At 44.5% G+C, this 21108-nt stretch overlaps 2 protein-coding genes across 2 annotated transcripts in view; both read right to left on the bottom strand.

Annotated features, from left to right (window-relative positions):
- Window positions 1-21108, bottom strand: part of LOC121548091 (golgin subfamily A member 6-like protein 22) — a 337971-nt gene that overhangs the window by 42691 nt on the left and 274172 nt on the right. The gene's annotated exons all lie outside the window — the stretch shown is intronic.
- LOC123481340 (tripartite motif-containing protein 16-like) lies at window positions 4708-16074 on the bottom strand. The gene is made up of 6 exons (XM_045212723.1): window positions 15478-16074; window positions 14966-15052; window positions 5908-6141; window positions 5650-5809; window positions 5465-5524; window positions 4708-5228 (listed from the first exon to the last, which is right to left on the bottom strand). The coding sequence occupies exons 1-6, from the start codon at window positions 16072-16074 to the stop codon at window positions 4708-4710; spliced, it is 1659 nt and encodes a 552-aa protein (XP_045068658.1).

The following is a 21108-nucleotide window of genomic DNA, read 5'->3' on the forward strand; positions in this document are numbered from 1 at the left end:
TGAGGCCCTTGTCACCCCTGCCTGTGAGTGACAGAGAGCCAGCACGTATTTCTGACACACCTATTGCTGCTACACTGTTCGTACACAGAGACAAACTGGGTTGGAGATTTACAATGTCAATGGACACCATATGTAGTTAGGATGAAGTTAGAATGTGGAGTGTTGGAACAAACTGCCAACATGGAGGATAGTATTCTGAACTCTGGAAGCTAGGGTTAGGATGACCCCTACTGGTGTATTAGAGACAGACAAGAGACGTTTGAACCAAATGAATGCTTCTTTCTCTTCCCAGTCTTCCTCTCTTCTCTGTTCCAGGCTCTGTGATCTCCTTCCACCTGACACCCAGTCATATCAGAGGCATCTCACTGCACTTCCTCCCCCTGTGGATATACTGCTACGTAGATGACTGGAAATAGCTGATTCATTGTGTCAATCAATTCAATAACAGAGCAATTCCAAAGTCATGATGATGAGTTTTATTTTGAAAGATCACATTGATTCAGAATACAGAATTGTTTGTATTCATACATGTACATGGGTGATTTTAATATTCTCATCTGATCATAAATGGATCAACAATGATCCCAGTTTCTGATTTGACTGGTTTGCCAGTACTACAGTTTACATCAAGAGAAAAAGAGACACATTTACAGAAGATTGCAACAGCCAAGAGGTGATCAGGTAGACAGTAAAAGTCTGAAGCCTGAGTGTCAGTCTGTATGTGCTATCATGCCATCTGTTTAGCAAGACCACTAACAGATCTGGGACCAGGCTACAAACAATGTGTTATGTCTAAAGATGTATTTTCTTACAATAATGTTAAAAAAGGGGAATTGAACCAGATCATAGCCCTATTGGAAGACTGTTACAGTTTTTTACAATCACTTTGGCACTAATTTCAGAACCTTGACGTCATTTTTCAAAACTCTAGACACAAAACTCAAAACGGTCATCACTTGTAACACAGGCTGTCCAATGTTCAAAACATTGCATTGTGCATTCATATCTTTAAAGAACTCTTGCACTTGCACAATCATTGGTTCAAAAAACAAATGTATTGTGAAATACCAATGAAACGTTAATTTAGATCACCCACACACAAGCAACCGATAGTTTCACTGTGTCGTTGTACGAACAATCATTAAATATTGTAGTACAAAATAGGTGATACATGTTTCATTATGGTACTACATGTAAATACATCCCTGTAAAAGTACTGCAGTAGTAGAGAGAATACTACAGACACAGTGAATCATTGAACAAAATCTGAAATATATTGATGAAAAACAGTAAAGTACTGTAAAACATCAAATGCAGTGTTCCTCAACTTGCTTGGTTGTACTGTAAAAAGCAAAATATAGGAGTGATTACTGTACTTCTACATTTTCATCAACTCTGTCTTGTGGATTTGGCCACAGGTTCTCATCTACATCACAATGGATGTTTTCATTAGCCAAACATCTTGGAAAAAACCTTCGGGCATGGCGAATCCAGGCCTGACTTCATTGCATGCGTCATCCATGGCCTGGAGAAGAGTGACTTGTTCATGAGGGCGCCTATCATAAACCTTCCATCTCCATGTGGAGAGAAATTCCTCAATCGGGTTAAGGAAAGGAGAGTATGGGGGTAAATACAGGGTGGTAAATTGTACATGGGCCTGAAACCATGCTTGCACCATATGAGCATGGTGGAACCTGACATTATCCCACACAATGACATAGGTCACACCATCAGCTCTACAGACCTGATCGAGCTCATCAAGGAAGGTTACAAGGAGAGCTTCATTATATGATCCAATACGAGGTCTGCGTCCCACCACACCATCTTCTGATATAGCCGCACACATGGTAACGTTGGCCCCACGTTGTCCAGGTACTTGGATGGTTGCCCGCTGGCCAATGAAATTCCGACCTCTTCTCCTTGTCTTGGCCAGGTTAAAGCCTGCCTCATACAAATATATGAATTTGTGATGGTTGTCATCAGCATCCAACCCTCTAAAAATACATTTTGGAAAGAGATTTACTGATTACTGTACAATGTAGAATTAAAGAATGATGATTAAATATTACATCCATAGATAATGTAGTCTAATTGGTTGATGCTCCACACTAATTGGTGACAATGAATCTCGTTATCTTGAAACTTTCATGATCTAAACATGGAATATTGTTTGTCTGTTTCCATACAAACTATGCATTAAGAGTAATGCAACAGTTACTTATCATTTTGAGCAGTTGTATCAATTGATAGTTGGATAATTGTAATGAAATGAATAGACACTCATCTGAAATGTAATGTGTGAATTGCCTTTTGAAATAGTAGTACTTTGATGTTAAGTTGTGTCATATTGAACAGGTGACTTTTGTTAAATGAACAAATGATCTTAGTTTTATGTGTATTGTATCCAAGCAATTGAAAAAAGTGTTAGAGTTTTGAAAAATGTGCATTTTGATCATTGGTTGTGAGTTTTGTGTCTAGAGTTTAGAAAAATGACGTCAAGGTTCTGAAATTAGTGCCAAAGTGATTGTAAAAAACTGTAATATTCTAATGAGGCAACCACTAACATTACAGTATGATATTCTAATATTCGAATGAGGCAACCACTGACATTACAGTATGATATTCTAATGAGGCAACCACTAACATTACAGTATGATATTCTAATATTCTAATGAGGCAACCACTAACATTACAGTATGATGTTCTAATATTCTAATGAGGCAACCACTAACATTACAGTATGATGTTCTAATATTCTAATGAGGCAACCACTAACATTACAGTATGAAATTCGAATACTCTAATGCCAGTGAGCAAATCTCCAATCTCCACCCTATTCCCTATGTAGTGCACTACTTTAGATCTGGTCAGAAGTAGCCGAGTGCACTACGTAGGGAACAGGGTGTCATTTGGGCCAGAGTCAGTAACTCCCCTGGGTATGAATTGTCTCTCTATCTTATCTGTCTTCTATATGATGTTCTCCTCTCCTCCTCTCTTCTCTCCTCTATTCACTCTATTCTATCATCCACACCACATGCCAGCTTCAACACAATCCATTTACAAGTTAAAGACACACCTTGGAATAAATAGCAAAGGAAAACTACTACTAGATGTATTTTTTATTTCCCATCACCATGAATCATATTTAATAACTGAACAGTAGCAGTCCTAACTTCATCTGTTCCTGACTCTGGGTAGTGGATTAAAAAGACCATCAATCTCCAATGATATTAAAGTACAATTCTGAACATTACTGATATACTGAGTGACAAGTCAAGACATCTGCTGTTTTTATTGTTTGGTTAATAGCACCACCTGCTGGACAGGTTTAATGTTGCTTGACTGAGCAGTACGGGAGAATAAAAGATGCCAAACTTAGGGCCGGTTTCCCGGACATCACCATTGAACATGCTTTTTTAGTCTAGGACTAGGCTTCATCTGTGTCCGGGAAACCGCCCATATAGTTCAATTAGCAAGTAAGTAACACTACCTGTTCCATGATACTGAGGAAAATTACATTGAGACAGAGAACCAATTGAGAAAACATTTCAATGGTTCTGAATAATAATAATAATATGCCATTTAGCATACATTTTTGTGTATGGGTGGTCCCGGGGATCGAACCCACTACCTTGGCGTTACAAGCGCCGTGCTCTACCAGCTGAGCTACAGAGGACCACTGAATGACAACCAACATACGTTAACAGCATACATCATGATTAATGTGAATATATAAGATTAAAACATTGCACTTAAAAAAAATATGAATGCATTGAATTGTAATTCATAACATCTTCTGAAGATCAAATCAATCAAATCATTGTACATAAAAACAGAGCAGAATGAATCATCACATCTGGGGACCATCACCACCAGCATGACTCTGCTGTAGCCGGCTGCAACCGGGAGACCAATGGGGCGGCGCACAATTGGCCCAGCGTCGTCCAGGGTAGGGGAGGGAATGGCCGGCAGGGAGGTAGCTCAGTTGGTAGAGCATGGCGTTTGCAACGCCAGGGTTGTGGGTTCAATTCCCACGGGGGGACAGTATGAAAAAAAAAAAGAATAATGTATGCACTAACTGTAAGTCGCTCTGGATAAGAGCGTCTGCTAAATAATGTAAAATGTAAATGACTAGTATCTATGTGGACCCTACTACAGTTTAACCAGCTCAGCTATAGACTACACCAGCATGACTAGTATCTATGTGGACCCTACTACAGTTTAACCAGCTCAGCTATATACTACACCAGCATGACTAGTATCTATGTGGACCCTACTACAGTTTAACCAGCTCAGCTATATACTACACCAGCATGACTAGTATCTATGTGGACCCTACTACAGTTTAACCAGCTCAGCTATAGACTACACCAGCATGACTAGTATCTATGTGGACCCTACTACAGTTTAACCAGCTCAGCTATAGACTACACCAGCATGACTAGTATCTATGTGGACCCTACTACAGTTTAACCAGCTCAGCTATAGACTACACCAGCATGACTAGTATCTATGTGGACCCTACTACAGTTTAACCAGCTCAGCTATAGACTACACCAGCATGACTAGTATCTATGTGGACCCTACTACAGTTTAACCAGCTCAGCTATAGACTACACCAGCATGACTAGTATCTATGTGGACCCTACTACAGTTTAACCAGCTCAGCTATAGACTACACCAGCATGACTAGTATCTATGTGGACCCTACAGTTTAACCAGCTCAGCAGTACCAGTGAAAATAAAATTGAAAAGAAACCCAGGATAGAGGGGCTGAGTGAATGTGGTCTGGACACTGTGGAGGAGGGTCATTGTGTCAGAGACACTGTAGAAGGACAGAGTACCTGCCTTGTGATCCAGGTCCACTCCTACTCTGGAGGACCGAGGGCCTGATACTTTAGTTCTAACATTATTGTGTATGAAACAATAACTACCATTATAACACTGTAAACTCCAGGACTTGTTATTGTATCCAAATGAACCATCTGTCCCTGTTCTGCTGATGTCTTTATATGAGACTGCTGTATAAACACACTCCCCACTCCACTCCACCTCCCAGTAACAGCGTCCAGACAGACCCTCTCTACACAGAACCTGGTTGTTTGTGAATCTGTCTGGATGAACAGGATATGGTTGTTCTTGGTCTGTATAGGTCACCTTTCTGTTCCCTTTAGACAGAAAGAGTTGTGTGTCTGCTGTGTTTGGGTCCAGTGTGAGCTGACAGGAATCTGGGAGAAGAGCAGAGCAGAGACCAATGAGGGGAGTTAGAACAATAAGTTAAGTCAGATACTGTATCTACCCTGTCTTTGATTAGAGCACAGCAGAGATCAAATCAGAGAAATATGAGGAGTCAGATAGATACCCAGTCTTTGATTAGATCTACTATTGCTATATATTTCTAGAGGGATTGTTAGGAGTGTCAGTAAAAAGAGACTGTTAGTTACTTCAGAATAAAGAGACTCACATTGTAAGAACTGTTCTCTGGTCTTGGGCTCTGGAGGCAGTACAACATCCACTATATTCACTACAGACACACAAACACATTCACAGAGAGAGGGAATGTTATCATCATACCATATTCCACATGTATATGACTAGTAGTGAACTTTCAATGGTCTAAAGTTGATGTTCTTATTATTTTCAACACACCTGTAGTGGAGATCTTGGTCCATTCTCCTTGAAGGAAGTCTTCTAGTTTCTGTCTCAGTTCAGACACAGTCTTACTCACATCTCCAAAGTACTGAAGAGGACGGACAACGATGCTGGGTAAGTCTGAAGATACACTGGTACCGGAGAGAGACTGATAACTCTGGGGGGAGAGAGAGAGAGAGAGAGAGCAGAACCAAATGATTGAGAGTTTCACATTAAGTTAATTTCATATCACATGTATCAAGGCAGTTGAGTTACCTGGAGGAAATGGATGTGATCCTCTGTGTGTGAGAGCTGCTCCAGCTCAGTGCTTCTCTTCCTCAGCTCAGCTATCTCCTGCTCCAGTTGCTCCAGGAGTCCTTCAGCTTGACTCACTTGAGCCTTCTCTTGGGCTCTGATCAGCTCCTTCACCTCAGAGCGCCTTCTCTCAATGGAGCGGATCAGCTCGGTAAAGATCTTATCACTGTCCTCCACTGCTGCCTGTGCAGAGCGCTGTTAAGAGAGAGAGAGAGAGAGAGAGAGATAGACTGACTTGTCTTACTTTAATGAGCCATCCTCATTACACTAACACCCCCCCTCCTAAAAACACATTGCGTGACACCACAACCTCTACACAATCACATTATCCAGTACCCAACACCACAAGTACAATACACCAACCAGCACCACATTCCAACCGTCCATCCAACCCCTCCTCTCCAGCCGTACAGACAGCCCCCATACCTCCTGAAACATCTCCACACTGTTGATCATTTTGTACAACTCAAACTCAACCCTAGGGCATCAACAGTAATGGCATTACCCTGGCAACACAGAAAAAACATGATGAACAGTCTGTCATTGCAGAAAACAGACACCCCTCCCCAACTCCCAGGTCAACCCGAGCCAACCAGCTATTGGTGTCCAGGGCTCCATGTAATACCCTCCACTGGAGGACCCCTGACCTTTCCAGCACTGGGAGCTTATAGAGCACCCTCCACCTATACCCTGCCATGCTCTCAGCCCCCACAACCCCCTGCCACTGATGCCCCTTCACTCCCGCTAAGCTCCTGATGTGTCTAACCTTGACACTGAGGGAGTACAGCACCTTACCCCCCACCTCCTCAAACTCCCCCAGGCTCAGAGTGTTAAAAGTCAGGAAATCCTCCGGACTCTCCTGCCAGTCCCCAGTCTCTGCTGTCACTTGCAGTGGTGGAAACGGTGGTGGCCCCTCCACAGGCAGCTCCAGCCCTAAGTACTGCAGCATAGAAATCAGAGACCCCTGCTGTATTGAGTCTCTCCTGCCGCATGATGAAGAGCCGCTGATCCAGCCCCAAACCACCAGCCCTCCTCAACAGAGCACATGCTGGTTCCCTCCAGCCCACCTCCGTACGGTACAGTAGCCTCTGTGCTGCTGAGTCAGAACGCTGCCACCCTGACCAGAAAATGTTTACTAACTTGCGCTGCAGGTCCACAAGCAGACCACCGGGGGCGTTGAGAATGGCCAATTTAAGCCACAGAGAGGATGCCACCAAGTTGTTGATGATCAGCACCATCCCTCTGTATGACACTTGGGAGATGAGCCACCTCCACTTCGTCAGCCTCGACACCACCGCTTGTGACACTCCTTCCCAGTTCTTCCTATCCCAACCCTCCGAGCCCAGATACACCCCAAGCATCTTGAGCCACTCACAGCCCCACTGCAACCCCCCTGGAAGCTGCGGAGGTGCCCTGTCCCTCCATGCCCCACATAACAGAGCCTCACTCTTGCCCCAGTTTCCCTAAGCAGAAGACGCCCCTCGTACACCCTCAAACTATTCTCCAGGGCCTGTAGGTTCTGCTCATCCCTAACCAACACATACGTCATCAGCGTATGCTGACACTGCTATGCCTGTCCCCAACCCTATGCCTGGCTCCCACACTCCCTGTAGCCTCCTGCGTAGCAGGCCCAGAAAGGGCTCAATAACAAGAGTGTATAGCTGCCCTGACAGAGGGCATCCCTGGTGAATGCCCCTCCCTACCCAGACTGGCCTACTGAGCCCTCCCCACACCTTGACCATACATGAAGCCCCAGCATACAGCATTTGAACACAGGCCACAAAATTCTCCCCACAACCAAAACAACACATTGAACAGATATTCACGGTCCACCCTATCAAAGGCTTTCTCCTGATTATGAACAGATTGTCTGTGTTTGAGCGTCCTGGTACACAGTACGTTTGGTCCTTGTGTACAATAGAGTCCAGGTGGGACTTCAGTCTGTTAACGAGGACCTTGGTAAAGACCTTATAGTCCAAACAGAGCAATGCCACAGGCCTCCAGTTCTTTAAGTCGCAAAAATCTACTTGTTTGGGCAGGAGAGTCAAAGCCTCACGTCTACAGCTTAGCGACAGCTCCCCCACCCCGACGCACTCACACAACACACATCCTGTAAAATAATTCCCCAGATCTTTTTATAAAAATCCACAGGCAGACCGTCTGAGAGACAGCAGCTGAGAGTTTGTGAAAGGCCAGGGAAATGTCTATTTGAGTTATCTGTGACAGAGAGAGTTTGGAAAGGTCTGTGAGCAGAACCTGAGAAAACCCAGGATAATAATAATAATATGCCATTTAGCAGACGCTTTTATCCAAAGCGACTTACAGTCATGTGCATACATTTTTACATATGGGTGGTCCCGGGGATCGAACCCACTACCCTGGCATTACAAGCACCATGCTCTACCAATTGAGCTACAGAGGACCACAGAGTTCTGCCCTCTATAAATCAGAGTACAACTCCACAGCCTCATCTCCTCACAACAGAAGTTACCCACCCATCAGGCTCCCTCATCTCCCCACAACAGAAGTTACCCACCCATCAGGCTCCCTCATCTCCCCCACAACAGAAGTTACCCAACCATCAGGCTCCCTCATCTCCCCCACAACAGAAGTTACCCACCCATCAGGCTCCCTCATCTCCCCCACAACAGAAGTTACCCACCCATCAGGCTCCCTCATCTCCCCCACAACAGAAGTTACCCACCCATCAGGCTCCCTCATCTCCCCCACAACAGAAGTTACCCACCCATCAGGCTCCCTCATCTCCCCCACAACAGAAGTTACCCACCCATCAGGCTCCCTCCTCTCCCCACAACAGAAGTTACCCACCCATCAGGCTCCCTCATCTCCCCACAACAGAAGTTACCCACCCATCAGACAAACGTAAAACAAGGGATTTTCTTGGTTTCCCCACTCTGTTTTTCCAACCCCTCTGGTGAAACAGAGAACTGAGCCCTGTACTATAATATAATATAATGTGCCATTTTGCAGACGCTTTTATCCAAAGCGACTTACAGTCATGCGTGCATATATATATTATTTGTGTATGGGTGGTCCCGGGGATCGAACCCACTACCCTGGCGTTACAAGCGCCGTGCTCTACCAGCTGAGCTACAGAGGACCAGGTGCAGACACATTTATGAAAGCAAAGACAAGGTCATTATTTGGGCTCTAAACACTAACAACATACCCTTACACACCTATTTTGCTACCCCTGCACTAAGATTTCTGCCATGGCATTTAAATGTTTTTGGTTTACATATTCCCCCAGTCTTTGCCGCCGTTCATGTTAAGGAAGTCTAACCGTGAAATCTCCATAAGAGGTGGGAGGGAAATCACCACAATCAGAAACCAGTAGAGAAGCCCATAAAGCCGCCATGCCAGAAAAAACCATCCATTTAAGCAGATTCTGAAGACATGCCCTTAAGAACCCATGACCCATTTTCTCAGCCTATACCGCTTCCTGGGTGAGAGGACACTAAACCCCTCATTCTTCATCACGTGTTGTACTGACCTTACAAACCTTCCAGGATCAATCAAATAAGACTCCAGCAGAACCTTCTTTTTCCCCTTTAGTCTCCATCAGGAACCTAGAAAGTTCTCTCACCGTATATACTGGGTCCTCAGCCTGACTGGCTGTCAGCTCTGGATCCAATGAGCCGTCTGAAAACGAGACGCCTTGTCCTCCGCTCCCGCAGACTCACCTCCCCCCTCTTCCTCCTCCTCCATTGGCACTGTACCGTCCTCCTCCTCCCCAGTCTCTGCCCCCTTGCACTTCCCCCCTGATCAGTGCCTCTTCCCCAATGACAGGCAATATTTCCTGGGATGAGCCCACCAAGCCTTCGCCCACCGGAGTCTCTGTTACTACAGAAACCTGCCTAAGCTCATGTAGCCCAGCTGCAACCCTCCCCACCACCGCTTTCTCCACGGCCTGCGCACCACCACTTGGCCATGCACTACTACCGTGTAGCTCAGTTGGTAGAGCATGGAGCTTGCAACACCAGGGTTGTGGGTTCGTTTCCCATGGGGGGACAGTATGAAAATGTATGCACTCACTAACTGTAAGTCGCTCTGGATAAGAGCATCTGCTAAATGACTAAAATGTAAAAAATGTACTCTCCTCCCTCCTGGTACGCCTGCCATTTTTTTGCAATTCTGAGTAATCACTATTTTAGTACGGATTAGTAAGGAAAAACACTTTATTCAGTACTACTGCAGTTGCTTAATAATTCCAATAGATGGAAGCATAAGACCATGAATGACATTTCAGAAGATTAGTTTAGTTCTCTCCCTGGATACACCACCACTCCCCCTCACAGGAAAACTCCTCCTGCCTGAGCTTTTTACTGTCCCTTTCCACACTGCTAACGCAAGAGGAAGGACTGAAAACACATTACTGTGAAGTAATATAATGAGGATTCATGTTTATTATTACCTGATTTTATGGTCATGTTTTGAAATTATACTTCATTACTATAATGATTATCAATACGCCTGAACATTAATTCAGTCACCTCTGGTTGACAAAAATGTATTTTCCTAGTACAGTAATTGTCGAATTCATCAACCAGCATCGAGCACTCTGCCTTCTCACGCAAGCGAGGGGCATGTTGCGGTAGCATTATGTCATTTATTGGTGGGCTGGAAGATGCAGTGTTTTTTCTTCTCTATTCATAGGCTATTTACTCCCAATATGAGAATTTTATGTAGAAGATTTTTATAATGCATGTTTACTAGGGTTGAGGTTAGCACATCTGAGTAGGGATTATTTGGGTTCAATACCTGTCCTACCTATCAATCATATTGCAGCTTGTAGCCTATAACTGATGATCCCCACACTAGAAATACCGAAAACTATCTGTGCTAGCAAACCCTTTGTTCCACCCCTCCCCTGTGTAACCTTGACGTTTGTTAAGAAACAAACACTTGTCTACGAAAAGAGACATGTTTAACGGATTCCGCTTGGCACCCAGCCGAGAGCACACGAAAACCACTTGCAAATTTACCAAAACTAACCAACTACTTGCGGTCTGTTCGTACGTAATAAACGGAGGCAGATTAGCCACCACAACTCTTGTCGAAAGAGGCGAAATCTGCACCAACACACCCCTCACAAAAATCCCACTCACAACAAGACAAACCTTTTTCATTAACACAACCACCGCCTTGTTCATTCTGGATGCAGAATGCAGATGTTCTGCTCCAACCTGTTCGCCGACCATGAGCAAAACTTCCTCCACACCTTTCTCCGGAACACACCCGAAGCGACAGCGTTTCTTCTCCACTCGGTTGAGGCCATCACGCCGCCCTAACAAACTACCCCTACTCCCCCCTCAACTCTAAACGGTAAACAGTGGAAACCAATAAACAAACCCTCCACAATCAGAAAATAAATTCAGAAAATACGCAAGAGCCAGAAGAAAAAAGAATAGTAGCCCTCCTCACGAACCACAAATCTCTCACACAACCAACTTCTTCTTCTATGATATAATGGCGGTCCACAAACCAACGTTAAAGGTGCATGCCGCCACCTACTGTGCTGGAGTGTGTGGTCAATCACGGTTTCCAACATTTCTAAATCCTCCTACCTAACTCAGTACTTCTGAGAAAATAAAGAAGAGCCCTACTAACTTCTAATTGACCCTCCCCCATCCCCAAAATCCCTTCCAACCCCCCCCCCAACCCCGTCCAACCTCAATGACCCTACACTTCAATCTTTCCCTCTCTTCAACATACTAACAACAATATAACAACACATGCTCCACTGTTTCATCGACCGTACCTTCCAGACACAAACCATTCCCATGCTTGCCAACCAGATGTAATGACGAGATCAATGTACAATGTCCTAAGCGCAATCTAGTAAACACCACATCTTCCTTCCTAATCTGACCTTTGAATCTTGGTCCATCGACCTTTCTGTAAAACTGTTAACTATTCATATAAATGCCGGCCCTTGTGCTCAGAGTACCATCTCTTCTGCCACACATCTATCAAAATGGCTCTGATCTTACATTTGGCCTCATCTCTACCCAGTGGAACATAAATATAAATTATATCTAGTTTCAAAGCTCTTTTAGCTAACTGGTCTACAATTTCATTCCCTTCCACACCCGAATGTGCTGGGACCAAGCAGAATCTCACTACTACACCCATTCTCTCAATTCTCTATAATAACATTAATACCTCCAATAGTAGGTCACTCCTATTAGATTTACCAGATGATAAACTATTCAATACAGACAGAGAATCTGATTATACTATAATTCTAACAGGTTGTACGTCCTCCACCCACTGGAGGGCAACTATTATCACCAACAGTTCAACTGAGTATACTGACAGTTCATCTGTTAGTCTTCTACATATCTGCACATCAAATTCAGGAACGTAAAAGCCTGCTCCTGTGAGCCCACTATCTGGGTCCTTGGATCCATCTGTGAAAAGCAGTAAAAAAGCATAAAAACTTTTACCAATGTAATTGTCAACCAGTTTCACTATATCACTGACTTCTGACCAATCTTTCCTTTTCTCTACCAAGGTTAGATCAACAACAGGGTCTGGGAGTAACCATGGAGGAACATCCCCTATCACCACAGAAGGGCCAACCTCCAACTCCCTCAAACCACTCTCATCAGCAAGCTTTCCAACTGTCCAACCAAAACCACTGCCTTGTCTACTAGTATATTCCCAACAGTCATCTAGAACAGTAGCAGTGGGATGCTCAACCTCACAGCCTTTCAACCCAATAAGATAATGACCATTTTTACGCTGTATATCCAAAGGCATCTCGCCTGCCTCCACCAGTAAGGCACATACAGATGTTGATTTAAATGCACCAATACATATCCTTAAAGCTATATACCTGATTCTGTCTTTGCCGCTGTTCCATAAAATATACACTCATAATCAATTGTCGTCCTGATCAGAGCTCTATAAATATCCCTCAATGATTATCTGTCAGCACCCCATTCATAACCAGAGACCCACACAACCAACTACAGCAAAAGTGATGGAATGAGAGAGACAGAGACATAGTTACAACACTGTACATAGCGTAATATAACATTTCTTCTTCTTTGGAGTTTAACGGCGGTTGGTATCCAATATGTTGCATTATCGCCCCTACTGGACCATAATATAAATCCATTTTACTATGTGATACAAAATGGGAAAAGGGGAAACTATAATAATTTTAAAAAACACCCTTCCAACTAACCCTACATATTAAATACCCATTACCCCATTCCACTACTTTGACCCTATCTGCTCCTGCACCATGCCAACGGCCTGGGAGGACGGAACACCACCACTCAACACACCCTGTAACTCTTCTGAAGTCTAATCTTGTATGCCCAAATACTTCTCTGCAGCTGCCACCACAATATCTATTTTCTGGGATTTACATTCCATTACTGCGGTACAGTTGATAGCCATTGCTATGAATGCTAAGAAGCTAACTTTACTAAAGCATATATCACTCGTTGGCCTATCCCTCTGTGCTGGCACAGATCTACTACTCACAGGGATCCTCTCAGGATCTCTCACCCTTGACCCATCCTCCTCTACTTCCTTCACTGCCTCAGCATACGACACCTTCTGTACTACTCTGACTCTAGCCACCTCAACCTGCCTCTCTCGCACCGGACACTTCCAATCCCCAGCAACATGGGCAACCCTCCAGTTGACACACACAACTTTATCCACCGAAACTACACAATCCTCTATCCCCTCCTGCACAATTCCCACATCTTGGAATCTCCCTCCTACAAACTGCTGCAACATGACCATAAATGTTGCACCTGAAAAAGCACAGTGGATTCGGCACAAACTTTACTCACCAGAACAATCCTTTATCCCATTCTCTTCCACACACATAAAACATCTTGGAATTTCTCTCCCACAAACTGCTGCGAAATGACCATAAACGTTGCACCTGAATTTGGCACAAAAGCTCGAATCAAGATAACTGATATATCATAACATGACTGTCTCTGTTAAAGACTCATAACTCAAAAGGACTGACTCCTCTGTTTCACCACGCTCACCACTGGGTCTGCGTCCCACCAAACGGCGGGCATCACAAACACCAGGAATCTTCAACTTTAATTGCTCCACCTCCACACTTAACGCTACCCCAGAAATCACTCCTTTCAATGGTGCCCTGTTCCTAAGAGCAAAGCAAGAAACAGATCTTGACCCAAGTTGCGTGACACGGAGCGCCCACTCCCTCTGGTCAGAAGAAACACAAACAAATATCCCAAGTCAACTACAGGTTACCTTCACTGATTCAACTGCACCCAACTCTTTTCCCACCCAACATGAAACCACAAATGGATCTGCCAAAAGGTATGGATCCACTTTCTCCAACAATGTAACTCCTACTGCACCAGATTCCTCTTTATCATGTCCATTGATGCCAGGCTCTGGTTCTGAGCTCTTCACCACACCTTCTACCTCACTTAACTCTCCCTCATTCATTTCCATTTCACCTCCAGAACTCAGTCTGGCGAATGGCTCACTCTGTTTGCACTTGAATTATAACATGTGAAATGTCTCTATTCCTTTGAAACTTTTGTCAGTGTAATGCTTACTTTTAATTTCTGATTGTTTATTATCTATTTCACTTGCTTTCGCAATGTAAACATATATGTTTCCCATGCCAATAAAGCCCTTTGAATTAAATTGAGAGAGAGAGCTCCATTTTAATGTATAGGGGACTTGAGTCTTTCATGGTTACTCAAGGTTATGTGATGAGGTAACCCCTCTTGCGACTTCAAAATCAGTGTCAGCCCAATAGGGAATGTCCTCTTGGTGAAACAGTCAAGATGTTGGTTTCTCCCTCAGTAGACCCGGGTTCATATCCCACCGGTTACATTAAGCAGTCTATTCTCTGAAAGGGGACCAGACAGCCTGTTCCCAACAGTGGAGCCAGTGGGATTGGAGACGGGCCCCTCTACCTCTCTCTCTGACTGGAGGAGAGAAGTGAAATGGTGTGTCTCCTCTGGTCAACAATACTCACCTTGAGAGACTCCACAGCCTGTTGGAGCTCCTTCTCACTCTCCTGGAATCTCTGCTGGACCTTCTGCTGACTCATCCCCAGCTGCCTCTGTGGAGAATCACTCTTCAATGAGCTATCAAGCTTTATTTGTCCACTAGATCAATAGTATAGTAATGGGACATAGGGCACATAGAGAGGAAGGTCTATAATCTTGAGGAAGTCACTTTCCAATATTATATTTGTTTATCTTGCTATGTGAAAGATTATAGTTTTTATGGTAGGCGTACACGTATCAAAGGGTTAAGGCTGAACTTTGGACTTATAAAAGGGCATTCAGAATGATAATAGTGTTTGACTTTAGAAAATGGTGATACATTTGGATCAAACTCAATATACTCAAGGTTTGTGTTCATATTTGTTCTGATGAGGATCAATTTCATTTGATTTCTCTCATATTCAAACAACCTTAGTTCCTACTGTATCTTTAATTCTTTGTTTATCAGACAGTCACCAACAAGTAGTTCTGGTCTTACCTGTTTCTCAGTCCTCTCTGCTGCAGCTGACACTGTTTCATGGCCTTTATGTTCATCCATTGTACACAGATAACAGATACACTGTTGATCGGTACGACAGTAAACCTCCAGCAGTTTGTCATGATGAGAGCAGATCTTCTCCTGTAGTTGTGCGGTGGCTTTGACCAGCTTGTGCTTCTTGAAAGCAGGAAATTCATAGTGAGGTTGGAGGTGAGTCTCACAGTAAGAGGCCAGACACACCAGACAGGACATGAGGGCTTTCTGCTTTCTGGTCCCAGTGCAGAAATCACACGCCACATCTCCAGGTCCAGCATAGCACAGAGCAGGAGGGGGAGCAGCCTGGAGTCCTGTCTTCTTCAGTTTCTCCACCAACTCAGCCAACATGTTATTTTTCCTCAGAGTAGGCCTTGGAGTGAAGGTCTCTCTGCACTGAGGACAGCTATAGACACCTTTCAGAACATCCTGATCCCAGCAGCCCTCAATACAGCTCCTACAGTAACTGTGTCCACAGTGGATGGTGACCGGCTCCTTCAGTAGATCCAGACAGACAGAACAACAGAACTGGTCCTGGTCGAGCAGAACTCCTTGCTGAGCCATTTGGACGGTTGTTCACTCTCACACAGACAGACGACACAGAGAGTCAGACCAGTTTCGTTTTCTCCTAAAATAGTTTGTGTGAGGGGGAGAAACTTCCTGGTTCTGCCAGAGGGGTGGGGTTAAAAGGAGGGAGGGAGGGGTTAGAGGAATGGAGGAAGAGAGAGAGGAACTGCATGCAACAGGAAGAGGGAGACAAATAGTTTTGTTCCTAGGTTACAGTCCTTAACATGGAACAAATGAAATAATGAATCTTAAAATGTGAGTTGTTAGAATATATAAAGGGTAACAGTTTCTATGAAGAACATATGTATAATTATTTTAATGACCTTTATAATGTCTTATAATACACTAATGTGTTCTACTTAAGCAATAAGGCCTGAGGAGGTGTGGTATATGGCCAATATACAATACCACAGCTAAGGGCTGTTTTTGGCACAACGCAATGCGGATTGAGAATTATGGAACACTTTCAAAAATCGAATAAAATTTTAACACAAATATTTAGCAGATGTTATTGCAGGTGTAGCAAAATGCTTGTGTTCCTGGCTCCAACAGTGCAGTAATATCTAACAATACACAATGGACTCTTAACCAACCGTGCTATTTTGTTCGTTGTTTCGCATTGTTTGTAACTTATTTTGTACATAATGTTGCTTCTACCGTCTCTTATGACCGAAAAGAGCTTCGGGACATCAGAACAGCGATTACTCACCTTGAACTGGACTAATCATTTTTCTTTAATGAGTGGGATTTGTTCCAGACACCTGACAGGGCCCTCATCCCCGTTATTCGCAGTAGAAAGAAAAGGAGATATCGCGGAAGGAGATCGGGGTGCTTGGTAAGGAGCCGGCGACAAGTGGATAATCTGCCTTTGCCGCCGATACTATTGGCCAATTTACAATCACTTGATAATAAAGTGGACAAACTACAGGCACGAATATCCTACCAACGGGACATTATAAACTGTAATATCTTATGTTTCACCAAGTCGTGGCTGAACGAGGACATGAATAACATACAGCTGGCGGGTTATACACTGTATCGGCAGGATAGAACAGCAGCCTCTGGTAAAACAAGGGGTGGCTGTCTATGTATATTTGTAAACAACAGCTGGTGCACGAAATCTAAGGAAGTCTCGAGGTTTTGCTCACCTGAGGTAGAGTATCTCATGATAAGCTGTAGACCACACTATCTACCAAGAGAGTTTTCATCTATATTCTTCGTAGCTGTCTATTTACCACCACAAACCGATGCAGGCACTAAGACAGCACTAAATTAACTGTACGACTCCAACACCATCATTAACTTTGCCGATGACACAACAGTGGTTGGCCTGATCACCGACAACGACGAGACAGCCTATAGGGAGGAGGGTCAGATACCTGCAGTGTGGTGCCAGGACAACATCCTCTCCCTCAACATGATCAAGATGAAGGAGATGATTGTGGACTACATTACTGTTCCATTACTGTTCCAACACCACTCTGTAGTTTTACACAGTAGACTTCTCATCTGACTAGTGTGAGTTGCCAGATTAGGTACAAATTAGCCCACATAGTTAACCAGCCCTTAGAACCTTTGTATGTCCTCTTGATCTGTAGGCAGTGGCATGTTCTTGATGGCTGTCACTTTGCTCTGGTCTATCTGAATACCTTCACATGTTAGTTTTTCACCCAATAAGGTTATTTCTGTCTTTCTGAATTCCCATTTGTCTGCATTTAGCTTTAGCCCATTATCTCTAGCTAGCTCAAGTGCTGCTTTCAACCTGGTGTTGTGCTCTTCAAGAGTCTGAGCCCATATTAGCACATCATCAATGGACACTGTGGTGCCTGACACACTCTCAGATATCTGTTCGCTGCCTGCATTTGAGTGAGAAGGGGTTCTTCATGCCACAGTTGTAACACTCTTTTATATATGCTGGGCACTGGCAAGGTCTGTGCTCTCCTCCACAGCTGCTGCAGGAGCGCTGGTTCCCTGAAGTGGGCTGCTGTCCTTTGAAGTTAGCCGTTTAGCTGTAGCTCTTCCTTCGCTAACGTACTCCACTTTGCATACGCTGTCACTAAGAACACCGCTGTCCATTGGCCGTATGCGACTCTGAGTCACCTCTCTAGCTTGACACATTTGTATCGCTCTTTCTAGTGTCAATTCATTCTCACCAAATAACTTCTCTCAGCCCCTTGTCTCTCACCCCCATGATAATTCTCTCATATCAGAAAGTCTGCAATTTGACTGAAATTACACCACTGACATTTCAGATTCAAGTCCATAATAATTTATTCTGGGAGTTCAAAAAGACAGAAATTTGACTTATACCAGTTCATAATCTGCTTGCTCTTCATCCATTAGCTGAAAGCTGTTGTAGACATCAATGGTGTCCTAGACTGTGAGAAACAGTGCGACCTTCTGTGCGTTGTCTTTTCCAGCCGCTCCTATCGCCGTCAGATAGAGGGTGAAACGCTGCTTGAACCGCTTCCATTGCTCTTCAACGTTGCCGTTCAGTTTCAGTTCTGTTGGAGGCTTTAGCTGCTCCATGTCGTTAGCCAGCTAGCACTGCAAAACGACTAGCTACATGCACTGCACGCTCCGTTAGCTCCGGCGTGGTTATTTTTACCTCAGTCTCGTTAGCCCAGTGGCTAGTTAGCTAACGTTAGTCAAGTTAGCTAGTTGACGTGAAGCCTCTTGGCGGCGTTCAGCATTTTCGACCAAAACTCGATGATGGATGAGTCAAATCGAGTTATTTCACTCCTGGTACCATGTTGTATCTTCTTGTCTAAGAAATACTAAAGAAAACAACTGTTCTTTAAAACATAAGTACTTATTTATTCAAGTTAACCGGAGCCGTACAAGTATCGTGCATTAAGCTGAGATCTCCCACTCTTTGTTTGAATGTTCAATGACGAGACAGAGGCATTGATGCGAGTAACCAGTCTTGTTCAGTATATTGCAATACATCCGGGTATCTCAAGTACACCGGTAAAACACTGGAGTTACAGTAATTAACATTTACCAACAGATGGCATCATTGTGCCATCTTCCACCCATAACATCTTCCCTTTTATAAAATAGGACAGGAACTGTCAATTCACTAACAAAACAAACCTAGTAGTAATTTCCAACATGAACAGTTTAATAAAAATAAAAAAATTCAGTTAACCACTTAACACATTTTGATACTCTCTTCACTTTTATCTCTGTCTGTCAACAATCCCTAATGGGAAACCTACAGATTAAGTATTTTTGGTGGCTGGGACAGACGCCCGCAGCGTGAAAAGACAGGGGCTTGTCTGCGTGGACTGCGGGCTCCCGCACAGGCGTGTCACCTGACTGTCTAAGGGGAGTATTGATGGGCGAGGGAGTGGCCGACCTGTGATCCCCTGGCTCTTCGCCCAGTGCCTCAGGCCCCATGTGACTTGCTGGGGTTCCGTCTTTTGTCATGCGACCCCTATGACCATCAGAGTTCTGAGTAGATGCTGGCTCAGCAATCCGAAGGTCAACCCTGTTACGACGGTACAGTGATCCATTCACTTCGACCAAGTAGGAGCGTGGTGCCACTTTCTGTACACAGGATCCGAGTCTCCAGAGGCCCATCCGGTCCCCTGGTAGTGGCTTCATTCGCACCGTTTCACCCACCCTGAGCTCAGGTAAGTCTTTTGCTGATTTGTCGTAGATGAACTTGGAGACCTGTCTTCTGTGACGTAGCTTCACCAGCACGTCTGTCACCACACATGGCTCCAGGAGAGTGCTTGCTACTGGCAGAGCTGCTTTTAAACGCCGTGCCATGAGGCGCTGGGCCGGGCTGCTAATCATGCCTTCTGTCGGGGTATTGCGCCACTGCAGGATTGCTTTCCAGGCAATTTTCGGAACTCACTTCCGGAGAATTGGGGTCCATTATCTGAAATTACCATATCTGGCTGGCCATAGCGGGCAAACTGAGCCTTGCAGCGTTTGATCATTGTCTCTGCTGAGAGGTCGGGGAGGAGGTCAATCTCCCAGAAGTCTGAGTAATGATCAACTACCAGCAGAAAGTCTTTGCCACTGTGATGGAAGAGATCTAGACTTACTATCTGCCAGGGGCGCATTGTTGCTCAATGGCATATTCATTGCAGATTGTGCATTTACTGACATAGTCTTTGATTTCACTCTGCATTCCTGGCCAATACAGTGTGTCACGTGCTTGTCTGTAACAGGCCTCACCTCCAATGTGACTTGAGTGCACGCGCGCCAACATCTCAGGGCGCAGAGACCGGGGAATAACGACTCTCTGACCCTTGAATATTACTCCGTTTTGAACACTGAGCTCTTCTTTGACTGGCCAATATTCTCTGGTGGCTAAAGCAGTTTCTTCCTTGCAGTCGTGCCAGCCCATCAGAATCACAGACCTCAATGCCTGGAGTTGCTCGTCCCTGTCTGTGTGCTCCTCTGCTCCGCGAGCCTCCTTTTATCTTTAAGGCTCATAACGTTACATGTGGCCCCTGAATCTAGCTGGCATTGCTGTGGTTTATTATTAAGTAGCAGAGTGACAAACCATTTTTTTCCTTTTGCCCTTACTGCCCCTATGCACTCGCTAGCATATACATCCTCTGTGCTGTTGTTCCCTTCATCTGTGTTTATTTCAATGGAGTGCACTTTACCCTCCTTTCTCTTGCTTTTCATGCAGGCTCTTGCGAAGTGATTGGCTGTACCACAGGATTTGCATATTTTTCCATAGGCTGGGCAGTGTTCTTTTCCTCGTCCATGAGAAATGCCACAATATAAGCATGCATTGGGGTTGTCTACTGCAGAGTTGGCTGTAGTATTAGCATTAGCTGTGGCAAAAGGGAATTTCTTTACTGGCTGCCTGAATGTAGCATTGACATTGTCCATATGTTGCCTTTCTAGCTCCATGGACCGTATCCGTATATCCGTAAGCTCTGCTGCACGGCATGTCTCCACTGCCAAGACCAGTGTCAGGTCACGTTCTCTCAGCAAACGTCTGCGGGTGCCCTCATCAGTTATGCCAAGCACTATCTTATCTCTGATCAGTTCATCTCTTAA

Source organism: Coregonus clupeaformis, unplaced genomic scaffold (genome assembly GCF_020615455.1).
Source record: "Coregonus clupeaformis isolate EN_2021a unplaced genomic scaffold, ASM2061545v1 scaf0046, whole genome shotgun sequence".
NCBI lineage: Eukaryota > Metazoa > Chordata > Actinopteri > Salmoniformes > Salmonidae > Coregonus > Coregonus clupeaformis.